The sequence below is a fragment of the Neopsephotus bourkii genome, unplaced genomic scaffold (assembly GCF_033783945.1).
Source record: "Neopsephotus bourkii isolate Nb327-2 ecotype Australia unplaced genomic scaffold, CSIRO-AGI_Nbou_v1 NB_1589, whole genome shotgun sequence".
In the NCBI taxonomy this organism is placed as follows: domain Eukaryota; kingdom Metazoa; phylum Chordata; class Aves; order Psittaciformes; family Psittacidae; genus Neopsephotus; species Neopsephotus bourkii.
Window position 1 is genome coordinate 3,190,015 of NW_026902065.1, and position 16,531 is coordinate 3,206,545.

General features: G+C 40.8%; 1 protein-coding gene across 2 annotated transcripts in view; it reads right to left on the minus strand.

Moving 5' to 3' along the window:
* Nucleotides 1-16,531, minus strand: part of CHST11 (carbohydrate sulfotransferase 11) — a 166,985-nt gene that overhangs the window by 81,777 nt on the left and 68,677 nt on the right. For both annotated transcript variants that reach the window (XM_061371862.1, XM_061371863.1), the window contains exon 2: nucleotides 12,020-12,105. In XM_061371862.1, coding sequence (XP_061227846.1) covers nucleotides 12,020-12,105 — 86 coding nt within the window. The remainder of the gene's footprint in view (nucleotides 1-12,019; nucleotides 12,106-16,531) is intronic.

Below are 16,531 nucleotides of genomic sequence, written 5' to 3' on the forward strand. Positions count from 1 at the left end.
AAAGCTACAGTAGCTGTTAATTGTAACAAATTTGTAAGTGATTTCTAAATGAGCAGTTTACTACAGTTACTGCAGGTTGAGGTCTCCCCTTCAGTTTTATCTCTGCGTGGCCTCTGCAATTGCCCCCATGCCCTATTTCTCCAACACAGAACCCATGTGAAGAAACAACAGTACCCTATGTTTTCTAAAGATATACTCTCTGGCCAAGCCCAGCTGTGTCCAGAGTGGTTTCCTATCCCCTATTCTTATTCCCCAGGCCTCTCTGATTTTTCAACATACTTCTTAATGGAGCAACAGGAATCACAACAGCAACCATCTTCAAGGTCTTGGTGAGTGACCACCATTAGCTCTGTAATAGATCCACTGGAAACACATGCCAATACCAACATACGCTGTGCAAAGCTGAGCTGTACAAAGCAAGAATAGTTTCAATGTACAGCTTCCAAAGGCAGAAGCAGGTTTGACAGGGAAGGGAGAAAGCTTATTTAGGTTATTTTTAGATGCATATAACTGATTGTATACATGGATTTTTATCATATTGGTACTTACACAAGACTGGGCTGTTAGTGACAAGACAGATCTTGAACCCACAGGACTGCAGGACAACCTTTAATAACAGATGGTAATACTTTGCCAATGGCCAGATAGAGAGAGTCAGTGTCTTAGCAGATGATACCTTCTGACTTACTTCTTTAGCTACCGATTTAATTACGCTTATAATGTCATGAGAAGCAGAAATCAGTTATTCATTAAACCTCTCTAAGAAAACATTCTTTTATCCCATGTATTTTGTTTCAAGATCATTTACACTTGAGTAAAAAAGCAGTTTTCTTCCTTCAGTGTCAATATTTTATACAGTAACTCACTTAACAGTCCAAGTGAAAACTGAAGTGGGTCTGTCAAAGAGAACAAGGCCATGATAACTCTGTGCAAGGCATAAAGGTGATACTTGAAAAGTCCACCAATCAATCAGCTACGTATCAGCAGCCGTGTAATGTGTGGATCATAAGCAGGATGCATGGAGCAATTTGTCACAAAGCCCTTTGATGCTTTACATGTCAGTACATCCCATGACTTCTTTAGAGGTTGTTGGAAGTGACACCATCTATCTCCCTGTTTCCTAGCTCCCTTAATTTGTAATAAACACAAGACCTGGCCTGCCTGTCCTTGCCTTCTTCACACAAAAGATCTTTTTTTCTACATTCCCAGTAGAAGCAATGCTGCTTTTCATAAACTCAAAAGAGGCCACTGAGCTCTCTTTTCCAACAGACAGATAAAACTTTTCTTTTGCTTGACTGTTTTTGCACTAGTCAACTAAAACCAAACATAAATGAGAGTATTATTTTCAGAGGAACAAGTCTCTCCACTCTATCTGCTTTGCCATCCCACCCCTGTTCTCTCACTATCTGCCTCCATCACTTTCTGATAAAGCTGTGACCATAAACCTGCACAGTAACTCATGTAAAAATATTCTTGTTTTTGTAAGATAAAAGGAGGAATGAGAGAAGGAATTTGAAAAGAGCTGAAGACATCAAGCTGAGAAGGAGACTTCAGGGCTGGAGGAGATGAGGAGGAAGAAGGGCAAGAACAGAGAATTAGATCTTGGCAAGGAGACAACCTTACCCCCCTGCACACAGCTGCAAATTCAGCAACAGTTTATTAACTCAAGTTTACATGAAGTAAAGAAGATAAAAACAGCTGCAGAGAAAGCAGCAGGATCACACCTATCCCTACAGCTAGACACCCTGCATACTACATAACCAAGCCCTGTGAGGCTACCTGGGAGCTGGACATGACTCAGCTATGTGCATCACACTCCACCACCTTACTGTCATTGCAAAGCTTTCTATGGGGTAAAACTTACTCCCAAGCATACACAACCATATATTTGTACATGCACACTGCATTAGTTTCTGGTGGTACCCTAAGCCCTTGCTGGAAACCAAGCCCTGCTTGGGCTAGCAACTGCGCAGAAATGCAAGGGTGCCTTGCTCAGCTCTCTGCCTGATGCATGGCTGAACAAGGCGCCATTGTTCTTCAGATGGAGGCCCACTCAGGTTAGCAGAAAACCATGCGTGAGTGGAAGCATGTGCAGCGGGGCTGGGAGAAGCCTACAGATACGGGACTTGCCCACTTAGTACCAGTGTGCCCTTGCCTGGGAAGCACAGGGTGGAAGCATTTGTTTCCAGGCTGTAAATATGTAGCATTTAAATGTACGAAAGACCATACAAAGGTTTTTGTAGGTCCAAAGCTATGGAAAAAAAAGAAAAGAAAGAAGGGAAAGCCTCTGCTGTGCCTACACAAATTGCTCAGAATAGTCATTCTTGGCTATTACCTTATAGAGTGATGTCACTGGCACAACAATCTCTTACAGAAAGAAAGCAGCAATTGTGGAAGTACCTAGTATTGCATCTCATCTTCACCACAGGAACCTTCATTCAATTTACATTAAGTAAGACATTACGCTTTGGAGAAGTACCAACAATTTCAGCTTCTCCTTACCAGCTCAATGAAACATTTATTTTCTTTTTCAGCTGAGATTACTACAGATATTTAACATATCAAAATGAACTGAAAGCTACCACTGTGCATCTGCTCTGCAGCTCTCCATCCATCTATTGACATCAAGGCTTAGTTCATAAAATATGACATTAACTATATTGCTATGTAAATACAACTCCTTCAACTACCATTTCATAAGTAAAATATATGCAAGGCAAAAGCCAAGTCTGACTTGAATAGATGAAACTGTCTTCTCCCAGCTAGAGATGTCTTTGTTACTTCGGCTCCTGATGTCAATTCCCCGGCACCAGCTTGCACGTTCATCTTCTGTCCTCTAATTGAATTAATATTCACTTCCTTTTACTAATCCCCAGCTGCTTGTCTGAAATGATCTAAGACACAGCCCACGTTTACAGGCATAAAAGATTTATATTAGGGCATCAGTTTGATAGCTACAGAGGTTTGCTAATTTGCAGTGCAGCCAAGCAATCTGACTGCAGGAATATTGTGAATTTTTTAATGTTCTTCCAAAGCTTGGAGGTAACATTTTGCTTTTAACCCTATGCTGGAACCACATTCAGAATACTGTTCAGATGTGATTTAAAATCGGAAAGAAAGGAATACTCCTTCCTGGGTTTTCCAGGCACCAGAAATATATTTAAACTTCAGTGCATTCTGTATTTGCCAACCCTCTTTGGTTTGGCTATAGTTAATATGTCACTACTGGGGGGGGGGGGGGATGGGGTGTGAGTTTTTTTAGCATCAAACTTGACTTACACTCTTCAGTATTTTCTACCGCAATAGAATGTGGAAATGGTGAAAAGGCAGGTAAAACAATGGTTGCAATCACAGCTCCCTTCTGATCTTCTGGATCGGATATTTTAACTACAAGTTTGGTCCCTAGACTTGGGAGATTTGTCATCAGTTCTCAAGAGATGAGGTTTCACTTTTCTCCCAAGGTTATGAATGGACAGAAACATCTACACTGACAGCATGCTGGAAAACCTGGAATACAAAGCCACTCACCCCTCCCATACAGCTACGCAATAGCGTTAGTGTGAAGGAAATAAAATGTTGGTTTCATTTCCCCTCCTCTCCCCCACATCTTGCCATTGACTCATGAATGTAGGGATGGTTCAAAAATTAGACTACATCCACACCAGGATATACAACGGCTACAGATTGGTTGAGCAACAGAGATTTACTTGAGTGGCCTGAGTCCGATCGCTACGATGTTATTTTTATAGAAGAAAAAAAAGGCATACGCACTATAAACACTAGGTTTGCTCTCTTCAAATGCTATAGAGCTATTAACTTGTAGAAATACTTTTTCGTCCTTTTCTTTCCACACTTATTCCATATGAGTAAGAAGCAAGGTCTGAGAACTAGTGAGTTCTTAGCAGTAAAAGCAGTTTAAGTGTGGCTGGCCCAGGCGATGATTACTGAAACAACCAATCTTTCAGCTTGATGATTAAACAAGCAAACATGAGAACAACTCAAATAACCAGCAATTAGGATGTTTCCTATGTGTGGAGCACAAGCCCTCTACTTGCAGGGATTCAGCTCCCAGTTCTCTGGTTCTGGGAGAGTGCCCTGACTATTGACAGGGATAGCCTGGGCCCCTCCAGTTCATACTTTGGATTCAGTGAACTGTTAATTACTGCCATCATGAGTTTCTGACAGTATCAGACAAATTAGGTTGACAGAAGAAGGCACAATTTTCTCTTTTTTTACTAGACCAACAGGCCAGAACATATCTTAAAATGGCCATGGCTCTTACTCTAATGCAGCCTCAAATCATCATGAGAAAAGGCTAAATGAAAAGACTGTTAGCCTGAAATTCTGCTGCTTATTTAGTTTTGAAATGCAAGACAGCATCGACAGGAGATACTGGAGTCACTCATAGCACTCTATCACCCATGCATATGATTTGAGCACCCTACTGCCAAGAGTGGGATGCACAATTCAAAGCACTTCAAGTCAGAGGTCCACCGTTACCCCACGATACACCTCTGAAATTAACCCCAAGTCAACCCAAGTGTTTCTCAGCGACTACTACCAGAAGAATTCAGCCTAAATTCACAGCTAGTTTCAACCACCCCCAAATATACCCCTAACTGTATTTTCCAGCCGGTGTTTTTGCTCAGCCCTGTCCATAACCATGAGGTGCAGCACCACAGGAGAAGCAGTGTGCTGAGCGAGCGGTATGGATTAGACTGCAGCACCTAGTTTGACCCGCCTTACACCTCCCCACAAACTTCAGCAACAAGAAAACTTGTCCTTAAATAATCTGTGCTTGATTTAATTATCTACACGCTTATAGAAAAATTCTACAGGCTGCATTCCAATGGTATCATGAACTTCCTTAGCACACTAGTCCCAGAAGGCATGCTGGCTTCCACAGCCATGTCTTTTAACAGGCCATATTTCAATCCTGCTTTGTCTGTGTTAATTACAAAGAAACATTCCTGAATGTCTCTGCATAGATGGACACACAGATTATTGCACTTTTACTGAAAGAAGCTGTGGCAAGGTGCAGCTGGTTACTTTACTGAGGTTCATTTATATTGGAGCTAAAAAGTGAATGAACTGTACATATCAGTACTACATACAATATCAATGACTATTACAGGTCAGTTTGTAGGACTTGTGGTGCTACATCAGATACAATTAAGTCTGTAAAACAGGACTGGGGGATCTAATCCATTTAAAATAATTACAAACTTAAGAACTTTCTCTGTCCCTCCTTGATATTAAAGCTAGATAGTAAATGAGAATTACAAGTACCAGTAGACAGATTTTATGTCTGTATTCTCTCATTTTCATAATTATGTCTATTTGGATATATTACAGTCCCTCAAGGAGAGAGAGGTTGCAGCTGGGCTCTCTGGATTTGAAGACATCATCTGGCCTTGTTGCAAGTGGGCTACAATTCTGCTGCACAGGGTTAAGAAACATATTTGATAACAGGAAAAAAAAAAACAACACAGGGACACAGGGGAAACCCAAAACCATAAAAAGGCAGATGTTTAAATACACACAGTTGCTACCCTTCACACAATGAAGAAAGCTGCCCAAAACCTACTTGCACCAGAAATAAGCAAGTGAGGCTACAGATTACAAGGTCTAGGCTAAGAATACTGGGTTACAGCTACTTAGCCAGGGATGCTGGAGTGCCTGCTGAAGCACAGACAGGAAGGATGCATTCTGCCTCCCCAGGAGCCAGTGGCAGAAATCTGTGCTCATTACACTTATTTACAAGACTGATATTCTCCCACTGTCTTCTGCTTCCTAATCATCCAAGCCAACACATCCTTCTGCATTTTGAGGTATGATTGTCCAGGTTTACTGGTATATAACTTCCATGTGAAGAGAGGGAAAAAAAGGAACTTTATGCAGAGAAAGAGGTAGGTGCCCCATTTGAGCATTACTCAGTTCAGAGCAAACATTTGACTTAAACACCATGATTCTGGTCATCAGAGGCCCAATTTAGAGACAACTAAACACAAAAAGCCACTGAATGGCACCAGGTCAGAGGTCTGAAGGCCAGGTCTTCTCTCCACAGAGCTGCCCAAGTGCTTGTCTAACAGGGAGCTCACACATTGCATACAGTTACCCATTTTGAAAGCTGTGTAATCCTCTTTCCCCTCCAACACATGAAACCTTTTGGTTTTGGCCACATCTCTTGTATTATTAAATCATTCTTCTTAGACTTTTATGCCTCCAGAAAGTATATCTAAACTCATATGCTCTCAAAATAATAAAATATGAGTCAAGGGCTGGAGAAATTAGAGGTGCCTCTGCTGCTTCTTTTTCTATCAGGGAAATCTGAGCTATTTTGAGTGATGACTGTATTTGTTCATTTCATACAGGTAACAAGTCTTACTAAACACAGGTGTCCAAAAATTCATCCCAGTGCATTGCAGTAGCTTGAATGAGCATGTCCTGGGGATAATTCTGGCCTTCAGTGCTGGTAGTCAGTACATACTTGTCTGATTAATTCCTCTTGACTTAAAAAGTCATCCATCATATCACAACAAATGATCTATGAAGCACCCTGTACCTGAAACCCTCCCTCCCTAAGTCATTTCCCCAGCATCTAAAACAGACTCCTATCATTTGTAATCAGTAATTAATAACAAAGCATTCTCACTAGTGCAATTTTTCTGCTAAGGTTAATGCCATATTTCATCCCAGGCCAGCTGCTGTTTTACGACTTCCAAGCACAACAGTAAGTAATGTCAAAAAGTCATCCGTGGAGTAAATCAATTAGCTCCTCTTTCATCAGCAGGCATTCTGCTGCAGCAAGCAAGGCTGATTACATATAAAGTTGTTTACCAACAGGAGTATGTACCCAAAGTTTGCCATTGCATTGACTTTAATTCCCTATGTCTCCATTCTGCATCTTTTCCATTAAAGAGTTTTTAATCTATAATCAAATAACTGATTATGAGCCGCACTTACCATGCTCCTATTATCTGCACAGATTTACCTACAAAGATCAGCATCAATCTCATAACATGTTTTCAGTATTGATAAAACTTTTGAGGCACTTCTTTCCCTCAAGGAGTACACATACATATTTCTAACCATCTCAGTTGCAAAGCATCAATAAATTCTTATGTATTGTTCTTTAGACAAACTGTGCTGTTTCTCATACTCTAATGCTCACATTGAGATATCTGTATTGCTGTCCCTAGGAGAAAATTTGGCATCCAGCACATATATATGTGAAAATGAGAGAAAAAATAGCACATAGCATTGGTGTATGGTGTTAGTGTAGTCTTTTGTCTTATTGAAATTGGCAAGTAACTTGTGAGAACTATGTTTACACACGCACACACACGTCTAATTGATATAGTAATTGCCTAACATTATTATATTGCATGATGTAGCTGATGAAGACATGTCTGGCTCAGGAAGTTCATGAGGTTTTTGTGCACTGGCAGAGTATGTTGAGTCCTTTATCCTTCTTGTAGTCTGCTCACTTGTTGCTGCAGACAAAACACCAGGTGAACAAGACCTTTCATCCTACTCAGTGATCTGCGCTTTGGTTCTGTTTCTAAGAATGAGAAGCCGTAGCACACAGACAAACTGCACAGTGCTCATTGCCTCAAGATCCCGTTCCTTCAACATTCGGTCTATTCTGGTTTGCAATTTCTTGTAAATCAGTAGCACATTCATTGCACCAAACAGATCAATGCTAACCACTAAAGTGTGCAAGCCTCAACTATTCTGAACTTCTGGTGACTCCAGCTCATGGGCTGATCCACAGTTACTGTTATTTTTGTAGCAGCAGGGGCTGTACACAATCATGAAAATTATAAGACACTGTTATATACACTGACTTCTAAGAATATGTCTTGCAAATATTTGTTTACCCATATTCTTGAATTCCTGGAGTTCCGTATACCAAACCAAAACCAAACCCCCTCAAAACACAAAAACCCACCCAATATACAATGCAAACTTCTGCCAGATTCCTGAAAGGCTCTTCATCTGTGTTCAGTTACATCTAAATTTTATCCTTTGCTACTTGCTGTGTGTTGAATCCTCTTTTTCTTTCTGTTTATAAACTGCATGTGAAGGAAAACAGTTCTGCTTAACACAGATCCAAACTGGCTTTTTAATAAATGCATTAAAGAAATGGTCCATGTCAGCCCTCAAAATCTGCCACAGGTACCTCTTCACTTTTTTACTAAACCTCCACCTGAAAATAAAAGAAAAAAGAGAAAATAAGGTCTAAAAGACATGTTGCACACTGCCTGCCATGTACGCAGAGACCACAGCCTGGAAATCCACTTACTCAGTGGATTAAATCCAGATCAGTCATATTGACTTTTTTTTCCCTCATGGTATATTAGTGCTTATGAAAAATCTTGCAGTGAAAGCCCTAGAAAAGAAACCTTTTGTCCACAGACAAACACGCTTCCCATATTCTGCTCTGTTACAACAGGCAAAAGAGCAAAATTGACATTTCCTACTTCTTGCAATAATCACAAGGACAGACAATCAAGACATAAATAACATACAGGCTCTGGCTTTGTCATGGACACTCTCTAGAACTAATTTAGTGCTATCTGCACCCATTTATTCTCTCCTCCACCAGAAGTATGAATAATTATGATCAGTCCACCGAAAAATTGATTGTAACCCCTAACATTCAGCTCCCATAAGCTCCCAACCTTTCAGTAACCTCCAGATCATTCCTACATTTAAATTCACTCAAGCCAAATCTCCCTGGGTTGTTGTTGCTTTTCTTTTTTTTCTCTTCCTTTCTTCTTTTCTTCTTTTATTTCTTCCTTTCCCTTTCCTTTTCGCAATCACTTACCAAGCCAAAAAGAGATTCAAGTGACCAATGATGGCATCTGCAAACAACTCAAACAACTGCATAGAAGGAAACAAAGCAGCACAGGATCAGAGAGGCGGTTATATGTCAACACAGTAAATACCCACAGTCAAATTGTCAGCTGGTGTAAATCAACCTGTCTCCATCTGGTTTTACAAGGGAAGTGCATTCTAATGCTGAACACACAGTAGAAAAACCTTATTCATGTTAAACTATGACATTTTAAATAGTAGAGAGTATTGACCCTATCTGGCACGTATTTTAATTGATGGCAAAACCCTCATCTCCCCTGATAGGAAACAGCCAGGAGCACACTGCTTCTGAGGATGTATGGGCCCTTAATAACACCTCAAAGAGGGAGCCTCCTCCCTTTCCCACCTCTCTCAGGGGTCCTGGAGACATTCCCAGGAACAGCAGCAGCAGCCATGGTTGTGCATTGCTGCATACACGAGGAAAACTGAAACGTGGAATACACTGTGCTCTCTATAGCAGAGGATGGCAAGCCATAGTTGGGTTCTCCTGTTATATCATGTAAAAAACATGCACACAGAGATCTTAAATATTTAAAGTTTCCTATCATTAAACCACAACTGTGCCTCGCTTGTAGTAATCCAAAACCATAGCTGCAGGGCATTTTTCAGCAGCCCAAGTCTGATGTTTGAATTATACAGATTCCTTTGAACTACAAGGAGAACTACAAATATCTGCTCTATCAGTTCCACCATTACTCTGAGGCAGCTAAACTAAGTGCCAAAGAATTCCTCTGATGGCACACAGCTGTCAGTACCACGGAGAAAAGTGTGGGTTCAAAACATCAGGAGTCCATCAAGTTCTGATGGTCAAGGGTTAAAGATCTAACCAGTGTTTTCATTATCCAGATCAGTAAGAGAGAGATGTTGGCCAAAAATGTCTTCACAGAATCACAGAATGGTTTGGGTTGGAAGGGACCTTAAAGATCATCCAGTTCAAACACCTTGCTATGGGCAGGGACACCTTCCACTAGACCAGGTTGCTCAAAGCCCCATCCAGTGTGACCTTATCTTCTCATATATTTATGTACATTGACTTCTGAACTGACTTTACAAATGGCTGATCATGACTGCTTCAGCAAGGAAAGATTAGGGGTCCAACCTCCATCCCCCCACCCTCACAAATACTTAAGGAACAAGCATCCTACTGTCAGAATGCAGACCAGTCTCTAATCTGCTGTCTTAAGAAAGGTGAGGCAGTCATTTCTTTGGGAAAAAAAGTGGAAAAATAAAGGTAAAACATATATTTTGAGAAATATTCTACGGGTCATTGCCAGCCTGTTGTCTTCTATTGCAAACTCTACTTACTGCTTTTTCTTGCTACTGTTTTCCCAAAGTGTATGCACGCGATTGTTTGCCATTGCCAGTCCCTCTAGAACTGAGTGTGGCATGCAAAGCCCCATCCAAAAAGTAAACACCAATTAGGAGCAAAGAAAGAAATGAAACTCAACAACTTGATAAGAACGGATGTCAATGAGCTGATGGAAACACTTCGGCATAAAAAAACATCATCTGCTTAGGTCAACAACGGCTACAAGAACTTCCATGCTTCCTCAAACGTCAGCTTCTCTGGCTGGCTCATAGGCGAGGCCAGAAAGGGATGATAAAGGATTGCTTGGTCAGGGCATGTAGAAAGGAAGCAGAGGCAGCGAAGGAGCTGCCAGCTGCGTCCCTGCTTCAGGAAGTTCAGGAAACCTTTTCAGCTAACCAAATTTTCAAGGGTTCTGGGATTATGGCCCTTCAGTGGATGGGGATGTTTGTTTCTCATGGGATGGCCTTTAACGATGTTAAAGGGCCAGGCAGTTGCGGATGACACACAGCAGCCCCAGAGAGACTAATTACTCAGACAACCTCTTTTCCCTTACCCACCCTTCTTGAGCATCTGCAAAGAGTCTTCACGTTTAGTCTGCAAATGCTAATATTTTTTCCTTTGTAGCACTGGAATGTTCCTCTTCAGGGCTTTTACATGCACTTTCCCTTTACCCAGTGCTAAGTCCCATAATGGCCAATAAAGGCTAGTATATTAGCATGATAAACTCATGTTCCCAGCCATGCAGAGCATTCAGATTGAATCAGAAAGTCACCCTATGTCCATAAAAATAACACTATTGAGCAAATGGAGCTTTACTACACTACACAGCAGATATCACATCTTTGGGTTGTTGTCAATTCTTCATATAAATACTTCAAATCCCTTAGACTTAATTTTGCATGTGATACAGTGAGCCTCTTCATAATCAAATATTATTTAAAACATTTACTGCCTTGTTAAATCTAACAAGTTAGATTTATTGGGATAGTCTCTTTCCTTAATAGCCAATTTAGTAAAACTCAATGTATTCATTGATGGTTAAATATATAATAGGCAGTTGTTAAACTTTAATAAATATGTTTAATAGTCAGCTGGCATTTTCTCTCAATGGCAGCACTTCCTCTCGACTGCCAACAGGAAATGCTGCTTCTGAATGTGCCAATTCAGCCTACATGGAGGGAATAAATTGATCTAGAGGAGCAAACGGGAGCATGAATTTCAGGTAGCTTCCCTGTGCTGCTTGTCACAAGAGGAACTCTAGCTGAGATTATCTTAAGCTCCATCAAGACTCTCAGGTGTTAAATAGCACACAGTGTAAGGGCAAATATGAGCTACTCTGTTTGTCTAGACTCCATACAAGCAATGAACCAGCACAGGAAGGGCAGCTGGCTACCTGAAAGCCATATAAATTATATTCATGCATTATTATTGTGATATACAGTCTTACCACATTCCTTGTTTCATGCATATCATATCACATTCTCTCACTCCACCCTGCCACTCTGTGTGTTGATAGACCAAACTACAATGCTACAAGCTTCTACCTAGTACTAAAAGTACTCCTTTAAAAGCTTTTAGGTACCTGAGAAAAAAAAAAACAACAATGGAGGAGTTCACATCACCAGAAGATTAAAACCCCTTAAAAATCGGGCCCTCATCTTAAACTGTGGAACTTTATGGCTAAATTCTGCAGATCCCAGGACCAGCTCTCTAAGCTGAAGGCAGCTATTACATATTAATAAGAAAAAAGGGACCAAAATACCTTCAAGAGAGACTGTATTTGTACGCTGGGCTTGGAAAGTTCCATCACAGCCATGAAACACTCACCTGGGTGGGATTATACAGTTCCTGGAGTGGGCTCCTGGATCCTTTCCGGCAGCAAATGTCCATCCCAAATGGATTTCTACGCATTACTGCAAGGAGAAATATAAATTAATACAGGTTAGCAACATTTGTTAGCTGTAGCCTACTGCAATAGCTACAGCAAAGAGATTTTCTGACAGATCACAGGATTTTAGACAGTGTTATGTCTCAACTCCTAAAATTTACTCTCCCTAGAAACTGTCCGAGAGCTAAATCCTTTCTCTATTGTGGAAGTTAGTAATGAAAAAGCTCTCTGGTTCCCTTCCTACAAAAACCGTTATCTAACAGCTTCCAGCTTGGGTGCACAAAAACTCAAGCACAGGAACCAAAGCAACACAATTTCCAGCCGTGCTAGGTACTTGTTTCTCTGATCATCCCGGATGGATTCCTATAATCAGCACCTCTGCAACAGTTAAGCCTCTCTCAGCCTAAATACAGAAGTACACAAGAAACTAATATTAAAATATCTGATTTTAAAGCTTTTGGTCGAACACTTCAGTTTCTGCCAGAACAGGCACCCAGCAATACACAGCACACACAGTCAAACATTGCTGCACTTCTTGTTCCAAACTGTATTCTGCTCTACATACTGCAACCGAATATTTGGGTGATCCAGAAACAAACAAATGCCATGTCATCTAAGTTGGAGACCAGCAGGTTTTCAAACCAAAGGCTTTGTTAAAGGTCTTATGAAGGAGCATTTTGAATGGTAAAGACTTTTCAGGAGAGACACTGATCTGAGCCCCAGCAGGCGCAGAGATCATTAGTTTCAAGTTAGACTTTTGTGGCCATGAAAGTCTACATAAGAAGCCATTCCACTCCAACCATCCTGTACAGCCACAAGGAAAACAAGAGCTTGCCTATCTAATCTCACATCATCTTCTGCAAACACTCCTCAGTCCCCAGCTTGCTCTGCTAGGAAGCATCAGGCAATCAGATGCCCACATCAGGCATCACAGCAAGGGATGTCTTGTCAAGGTTTAATTAAGACACAACCAAAAGGAAAGAAGACATGTTCCTGCTGGGAATCCAAAGGCATTAAGCAGCGTCAGACATGCTTTTACCACTGCTTGCCATGTTTTGTAACCAGAAACTACTGAAGTGTCCTATAGCAACAGTTCCAAGCTGTACCACTTGCAAACATGATGTTGCAGGCTTTAAGCCAAGAGGTAGAGAATACAGTCATGTAATATGTTAATACAGAGGGCTAACACGCAACCATAATTGATGCATCAAGTAGACCAAACCACAGAAAACTGTATACAGTTCCAATCTGGAAACGTAACAGATTCCTTTGCTCACTTCATATCTGTTTTTCAATGGAAAGTTATTATCTTGTAAGTGCCATGTCACTCTTCCCCTGAGCAAAGAAAGATTCCATGGGTCCACTGGCAGGAATCAGACGTATATGATTAGCAAACAAACTGGCTAAATGTTTTGATTTTCTTCACAACTAGGACAGTAATGTTATTAGAGGATACAATTTTAACTTAGATGTTTAAATATCTGATTATCTTTTGAGCACTGTTAGTCATGTAGCCAGGTATTGCAGTTCCTTTGGTTTTGTGCTAATGTGCCTTTCACATAGTTAAATTAAGAAGTGGTTAAAACAGTTAAATTTTTTAAAAGATTTTGCATAAAATAAAAGGATAAAGCATAAAAAAGGACTGTCATGGTTTAAACCCAGCTGTTAACTCAGAACCACACAGTCATTTGTTCACCCCTTTTTCTTCCCCAACTCCAGGTGGGATGGGGAGGACAACTGAAAGAATATAAACCCCATGGGTTGAGAGAACAATAATAACTGAAATACAATATAATACTACTACTAGACATAATAATAACAAGAAGGGAAAAAAACAAGGAGAGAGAATATAAAACTAAAAGGGAAAAGGGGAAAAAAGAGCGACAAGTGATGCACAATACAATTGCTCATCACCCGCAGACCAATACCCAGCCCGACCCAGGCAGCTTCCAGCGCCTGGAAGTGGTTTTAGGAAGAAAACACCAAGTGAAGGTATGAGACATCCAGCAGTTCTTCTAACTACAGAGCTCCTGTCCATCCCATCCCCGTCCATCATCCCACTCCATACTCTTGTATCAGGATCTACACCCAGGGATGCTTTGAAAATCATTTTGTAGCTCCCTCACCATTACAAGAAATGTTTCCAAAATGGAGCCTTCCAGTCCACAGCAAACCATATCATATCCATTTAAAGCACCACATCAGGGGGAAAGGGAGAGGAGTTTCAGTGTATCCAGGTCATCAGGCTGTGATTAACCTGGATCCTGAAACACGGATGCTTTGTTCCAAAATAAGGAAGAATTCCAATGAGGTGTTCCCTAATTTATTACTTCACTTTTCATTTCCATTAAATACAGTAAACAGTAACATGCATAAATATATCCCTTCCTGCTTCACTAAGCCAGCAGGTATCAACACAGCAACACTTTATATGCAGCACCAACAGCCATAAAGATTAAATTATTTGCACAACATGCAAGATTTGATTCCCAGATGTAAACAAACCAACCAAAAAAGCAACCGTCTCCCCAGCAAAAGCTAAATACTAATGCAGAACCTTAGTCACAGAAGCCATTAAATCTTTTTTATCATTCCCAACATTACTTAATTGGTTTGTTTTTTCAATAATGCATTTAGAGTAAGACTGCAGAGTTAGCATAGCAACACAGCAGCTCAATGGAGCAGTCTGTTTCCTGCTCATCGGTGTCAGGGACAGCATGCTCTGTACACTGCACATCTGCACACACCTGGAACTTCACTGCAGCATTGAAACAAAGGGGAATCCTCCCCTTTCCTCAGCAGAAATCCCACTGCACCTTTTGCAAACTTGTCCTTAGGTGAGTAACTACTAGGAATGTTTATATATAGTTCAAAACACTTGCTGGCATGCCTGTGGACAAACTCACCTCCCAGGGCTCCTGCAACTTGTTTTCTATTGTCTCAGCTTCTCTGAGGCAGTATTTCATCATGTGAATGACATGACCTTTTGGGCCTGAATCTCATCTACAACAGTTTGCAATAAGAAAGCCATAATATGGACGTCAACTGCAGCAATACTAATTTTAACAAAACTTTTGCTAAGAATCTGTCTCACTACTGTGGCAGTGAAAATTAAAAAATAAATGAAAATCAAGGCCTTTATCTTCACCAAATCTTCCTATTAGCACAGTAAATATCAGAATTCGCATTTTATGGCTTGGACTGATCTCCGTACATAATTACAGTTAATTATAACCTAATGATAAGCACTGCATATGCATGGCTCCAAGAATTGATTATAAGATCACGATCATGCACGTGAAGTGCGTAAAGCAGCTGACAAAGAATCACAGAATTGTTTAGGTTGGAAAAGACCTTTGAGATCAGCAGAATTCAATGCCTGTAATGATTTAAGAGTAACGTTAATACTGCAACTGCAACAGCATCAGCAATCCCCTTAATTTAGCCAGGACTGTGAGCAACTGAATAAATTGGTAGTTTATTACTTAAATACAAGAGCTGTAAGAACAAAACCTTTCTTCCATCTCCAGAAATGATCTGCCCAAAATGCAACCTTGGCCCATCTTGTTGAAATCTGTGGAATCACTAGTCATTAATTCAACAGCAAATCTGGAGAGCGTGTTATCTAAGCACCACATTTCAGTTTCCCAAGAGAAAAGGGTAAACAGTCCCACTGAATTTAAAGCTTATTAACATAATAATCATCTGTGTATATATACCCAGATAGAAGGAAACTACATATGCAGGCCTTGCATTAACTCAAAACAGAAGTATTCATGCACAGCTTCTAGAAAAAGCTATTCAGACCCACTAATACCAAGAGCAGGAATTTGTCCTGTTAATTACAATGCACTCAGCATGAGAACACAGCACTCCTCAGTCAAACCTTCTTCTGGTGTCTGTGCAGAAGAGAAGTGCAGAGATTTGGCCACAGTCTTGATCCATCTGGTGACTACAAATGAAAATGTAGGTCCCTCAAATGAAAAACACCCTTTGGAAAGGTACAGTCTGGGAGCATACTGAGAGCTTACAGGTCATTATCCAGGACGTAGCTTTTTCACACCTCCTGCCATGGTCCAACAATCAATGGGTTTACAAGCATCTCCTCTCAAGTCCCCCAGGTGCCAGCTACACAAGGTTGCAAGTGACAGAGTAAATTCACAAGGCAAGGCACCTACTCAATCTTGGCATCTATGAGAGGATATCAGCGCTGGGTTTCATCTAGGCAAAAATGCAAGAGAACAGTGGCTAGAATAACTGTGCCCGGGTATGGAGGGGGAATATACAGGCAAGCAGGTACGGTATAAAGCCTTAATTTTTTGTGTGATATTTCAGAGACTGAAGATCACTCATGTGGAAACATGCAGGCAGGGCTGAAGTTGTTGCCTCTACTTGGCAGAAGGCACTTCTAATGCATTGAGTAACCCTGTCCCAGAATGGAGGACCTCTGG